This window comes from Neophocaena asiaeorientalis, unplaced genomic scaffold (genome assembly GCF_003031525.2).
Source record: "Neophocaena asiaeorientalis asiaeorientalis breed wild unplaced genomic scaffold, Neophocaena_asiaeorientalis_V1.1 scaffold57, whole genome shotgun sequence".
NCBI classification, from domain to species: domain Eukaryota; kingdom Metazoa; phylum Chordata; class Mammalia; order Artiodactyla; family Phocoenidae; genus Neophocaena; species Neophocaena asiaeorientalis.
The window spans coordinates 6,032,288-6,037,340 of record NW_020172731.1 but is presented as its reverse complement, the minus strand read 5'-3'; the positions used below and the strand labels follow the sequence as shown (position 1 = coordinate 6,037,340).

The following is a 5,053-nucleotide window of genomic DNA, read 5'->3' as shown; positions in this document are numbered from 1 at the left end:
GACCCCAATTTTTTTCCCCCCAACAAAAAAAAAAAAAAAAAAAAAAAAAAAGAAAAGGAAGGTAGAAGCTATCAGCAAAGTCCTAAAATACCACGTATATTGTCAAAACAACTTTAATTTGAAAAGTCAGTTCCACCTTGTAAAGTTTTCAGCACCGCTCCCGCCTAACATTGGGGTGGAAGGTTTTGAAACGACATCAAACGTAATTCATAACAAAACCCAAACGCAGAAACTGCTTTCTGTACTCCAACCTGCCCAGAGTACCTGGAGCGCCGGAAAGTGGATCCGCGCTCCGTTCTCCCCTCCGGGCCGAAGCTCTGCATGCCTCCCTCCCCACTTTAAGCCCCTAGTCTCGAGTCTCGAGCACAGGAGATGCTCAGAGAAAAGCAGGGTCACTCACCGGTGAGGAGCCAGCAGCAGGCGACAGCGACCCCTGGGCTGGCGCGGCGCCGGGGGTCCATAGTTGGAGCGGCTGCAGCGCCCAGGGGACGCGCTGGATCGGAGGGAAGGACTCGGCGAAACCACGCGCTGGAGCCGCGTCGCTCTGGGCCACTCCGCCCGCCGCCGTGGGTCTCAGTCGCTGGCCCCGTTGGCCCCGGCGCCTGGGAGCAGCACAGCGATTTCCTGTGTTTTCGACCAGCCCCTCTAAGTTCGATTCATGCTTCTCGCATCCCAGAGGGATTGCCACATCTCCCCGCCGTTCGCACTCTCGGGCTCTGAAATCCCACTGGCAGCCTCCCAGGCTCTGTCCGAGACATGGACAAATAAAGCCAGCTTCGCGGGTCCTTGTTTAGGCTAAAGTCCACGAGCTGCGAAGCAAACCTTAAAGGGACATCTGCCTTTCATTGAGAGGGTGATTCCGCTCCCCGCGCCAACTCCCTAAGGTAGTAGGAACGCAGCCGAGGGCCGGACCTTCGGAGGGTGTCTCCAGCCCAGTGGCTCCGCCTTCGCACCCCTCACTTCTCCCGGGGTCTGGGCAAGGAGGGCACTTTCAAAGTGCCGTGCTCCTAGGCCCTTAAAGGGAGGCTGCTTTCCTGGGGTCCGATTGCGCAGAAGGGATCGGTCCGTTTATGCAAGTGAGCAGATCTGGTAACCCCCGTGCCTCTCCTGTGGACACTTGAACTTCGCTGTCCAGCCTTCTCACACTAATAGTGGGTGGGGGCGTCCACCCCGACACGCCCCGCTGAGGGCTTGGCTTTCACTTATGGAGGGTTTCCTTCCTTTATGGCGATTCGTGGTCACAGGGAGGCTTTTCTTTGGGAAGACTGTGATAAGCTGGGGGAAAGGAGAACCAAGACTGGGGGAAAACAAGAAAGAAAGAAATGCAAGAGGGAAGCGGGAGCGGAAGGAAGGGAGGAAAACAGCCTCGTTAGAAATGGAATGTGTGTGGGCAATTTTGTTTAATCTGAATTAGGATGTTTGTACACTGGAAGTTGAATCTAATAAAGAATTTAGGGCATTGTTTTATTTCTTGTTGCTACAGACTTTTATAAGTAAGAGTGCATTAAGTCGGTTGCATGTTACTCCCTCCTTCCTCGCTCCCACTACTCTGGGGAACTGAGAATTGGGAAGATAAGTTGGCCCATCAAAACGCTGGGAGACCCAGGCCACTTAGGAGTTTGCAATGCTTCCCTTGTCTTGTGAGTTGTACATCCTTTGAGTCAAGAGCCACAACTACATGTTAGCTTAACCGGATACTTGCTGTTTTTAATAAAATCAGCTGTGTTTTAGTGGTTTTGAGAATTTCAAAGAAGGGGAAGGAGTGGATGAGTGGATTTGTGTTTACAGGTGGTGGAGGGACTCAATTCTATGCAACTCGATTCGATTCAATTCAATTCAACTAATTACTAACTCAAAGTTTCTGTCTAGCAGGTCTAGGGCTAGGCAGGACAAGAGTGCCACCCAAAGGAGGACTCATTGCCTGGAACACAGTACAGGTGACACAGTACAGAGAATCCAAGGGAAGGGCAGGGAGGAAAACCACAAGGATGATTGAATAGATTGCCAAATAGAAGATTGCAGGGACTAAAAGTTGGAGAAGACAAAATTTTAAAAGTTTAATGAAGATCAGAAGTAGGGTGGGCAGAGGTGAAAGGTTGAAGGCCATCAAGTCTCAGAAAAGGACCTATCCTTTTAGAATTGTTCTTCTAATTTATGAATTTGAAGTGATTCACTACTTAGTAAGTATATTAAAAACCCTGTTTCCCCCTGTTTCTAGCTCTCATATTTTCATTTCTTAGTCCTGTCTTCAAAATTGCAGAAATAGGTCTCTAGAAAAATTGCCTTGTGTTGGGACACTGTTCAGTCCCACTTGGCTTTACTTGGGCTCCTTTGCCTGTATTCAGTGCTCTCAGTACCCCAGTTTGGCTTTCCAGTCTCTCCATTAACTCGATATCATCAATGTGCTTCCTGCTGCTCCCCTGTCTGGGAAAGCTCTGCCACAGAATGCCTTTCCTGTGTATATCTCACCTCTCTGTCTGTAGTTTCACTTATGTCTTTTGCTTCTCAGTATGACCCAAAGGGCTTTGCACAATAATCAGTAAATTCTGATTAATTGACTTACGCTTAGACGTTAAAAAATCATAATATTTTCCTAAAAATATTTCTCCAAATTGCTCAGAGTTTTCAAAAACAGATAATAGTGTATGTGTGTGTGTCTATGTGTGCATATACATATATGTACACATATATACACATGCATGTATGTATATGGAATTATAGAAAATTGCAGTATATTAAATTATAAAAAATGAAAAGAGAAATTGTAAAATTATATCTTATTGAAATAAAGTAGGATTAAAACATATTTATAATCAAGGCTGTAGTTACTGGGAACTTTACCTTTCTTTGGGAGCGTTAATAAATACTTTGAATTTAAATATTTAAAAAATCTCCTCTAAGATTTACCAACTAATGGTGATAACCAGTGCTATGGCTGAAGTTAATTTTCATATGTGTTATGAATCTTATGGCTATATTTATTGATCTTCTTCATGTCAAATCAATGCAGATGTAGAAAAGTATTGCTGGAGAAGTCAATTTAGAATAAGTGTTCATTTTCTGAATTTCAATAAATCTAAACACAAATCAGTGTCAGGAAACCTATTTTCTTAACCAGTTTTATCCTGACTAACAGAAAGACATGCCATTGAGTGAACTGAGACTTAGAGAAGATAAAAGCTGTGGTCACAAACTAGTAATTAAATAAGGTCACTTGATGGCTAATGCTAAGCTCTAGACTTTATACTGTATACTTTTCGATTTTAAGTGAGACCTAATCTGATCAGATCTCTTTTAGAGTTTGGAAATATGGGTGAAAATTAAAAGTACAGAGAGGTTAGAGGCTGAACTAATTAAGAATTTGGAAAGTAGAGTCTATGAAATGAGGCAAAAGTAATTGGGGTTACTGACCAATAATCTCAAAAAGAGAAACAGATACTTCATTCCAAAGTATTCTCCTTGGAGCTAATCTAATATAATGAGAAAGATTATGGTAGGTGCTGGAGTTAGACTGCGTGGATTCAAGTCCTGGAACCACCATGGTTCCAGGTGGTAGCTGTGTGATTTGGGAAGAATTATCTAGTGTCTCTAAGCCTCGGTTTTCTCAGAAGGAAAATGAGGATGAAAATATTGCCTTTTTCTGAAGGTTGTTGTGAAGATTAAATTAGAGAAGCCTACAAAGCATTTAGCACAATGCCTAGATTAAAGTACAGTAAATGCTTAGTAGAAATGAATCATTCTTCCCAGTAGTAGGAGAATTAGTATTAGATTGACAGTGGAAACATAGGGTGGGGCCTCTGTGTGGTGGGCTCTATAGGAAGTGATGTAATTGGACGAGCATCAGAAAGGGAACTTTAGTGATTGGCTAAAAACATTTCCATCAATTCCTATTATTGTTTCTAGAATCTTCACCTTCAGAATATTTACTTTGGATTAGGAAATTATCTTGAAGATACCCCTATAAAATGGGTATACGTTAAGATATCAGAAACTTTTATGACATTAGCAAGGATTTGCTTTTCAAATTAGCTGGCTGTCAGAAGATGATTATTCTTATTTTTTTAACAAGAGAAGAAAAAATTCATTAAGGGGTTGGGAATAAAAGAGAGTCTAGAGTTCTGCTTCTGGTGTAAGCCAGGGTTCTTTGGTAGTACAATCATGGATTCCCAAGGCCACAGCATAAATAAGGTATCCCCATCTGGGTAGGAGGGTGGTGTCACTTTTACTTAATAATAAATAATTTTTAAACTACTGTATGTTAAAATAACATTTTTATAAGAAAAATACAAAATGATGTGTTTTGAAAAGTTAAATGTGAGGTCTCAAATACATTTTAAGGTACCCTCAAAGTGTGCTTTCATTCTCCCTCTTTGACTCTGAGGATTCTAGGGTAGGTGGTATTGTCCTGAGCTGCTTCTGTTTTTACAAAGATTTCATGATGATTCAGATTTTAAAATTTACTATGTATGTATTCAGGGTAATGCACTCCAAGACAATGATACTAACTCACGGCGCTAACCCATATGGGCAGCTTAATCTAGTTCAATAATTTTTGAGTTCCTGCTATGTATCAGATTCCAGGGCTATGTTCTGCAGAGGCAAAAATGGGTAGAACAGTTGTTTTTCTACTGAAAATCTGCTGTCCATTAATTTCTTTCACTTGTAGGTAGGAACAGAAAATAAGCAGTTTTGTTCTCAATTCTAACATTCATGTGTTTCATTTTAAGCCTGTTAAATTAAGCAGTCTTGTGAAATTACCACATTAGTTGTTGCTGCTTCAACTTAAGAACCCATGATTGCTTCTTCTCTGGCCAAAATAAAGTTGTATGTATGATGACAATGATGTGGGGCTTGAACTTCATCACCAACCAATCTTTTTTGTTGTTATTGTGCAATGTTCTTGTGTGAATGTTTTTTCACTTAAAATATAAAATAGGTGTTCCTCCCGCTCTATTTCCTGGACAAGTCTGTGCCAGAAACCTGGTCCAAAGACATCTGGGCAATGGGTACTTATGAAAAAAGTCTGATTTCAGAATCCTGGTGAGGGACAGAT

At 41.8% G+C, this 5,053-nt stretch overlaps 1 protein-coding gene across 2 annotated transcripts in view; it reads right to left on the bottom strand.

The window, feature by feature from the left end:
• Positions 1-591, bottom strand: part of ITGA1 (integrin subunit alpha 1) — a 164,480-nt gene extending 163,889 nt beyond the window's left edge. For both annotated transcript variants that reach the window (XM_024740319.1, XM_024740318.1), the window contains exon 1: positions 401-591. In XM_024740319.1, the coding sequence (XP_024596087.1) occupies positions 401-461 (61 nt within the window). In that variant the 5' untranslated portion in view covers positions 462-591. The remainder of the gene's footprint in view (positions 1-400) is intronic.
• Positions 592-5,053: the final 4,462 nt, after the last annotated feature.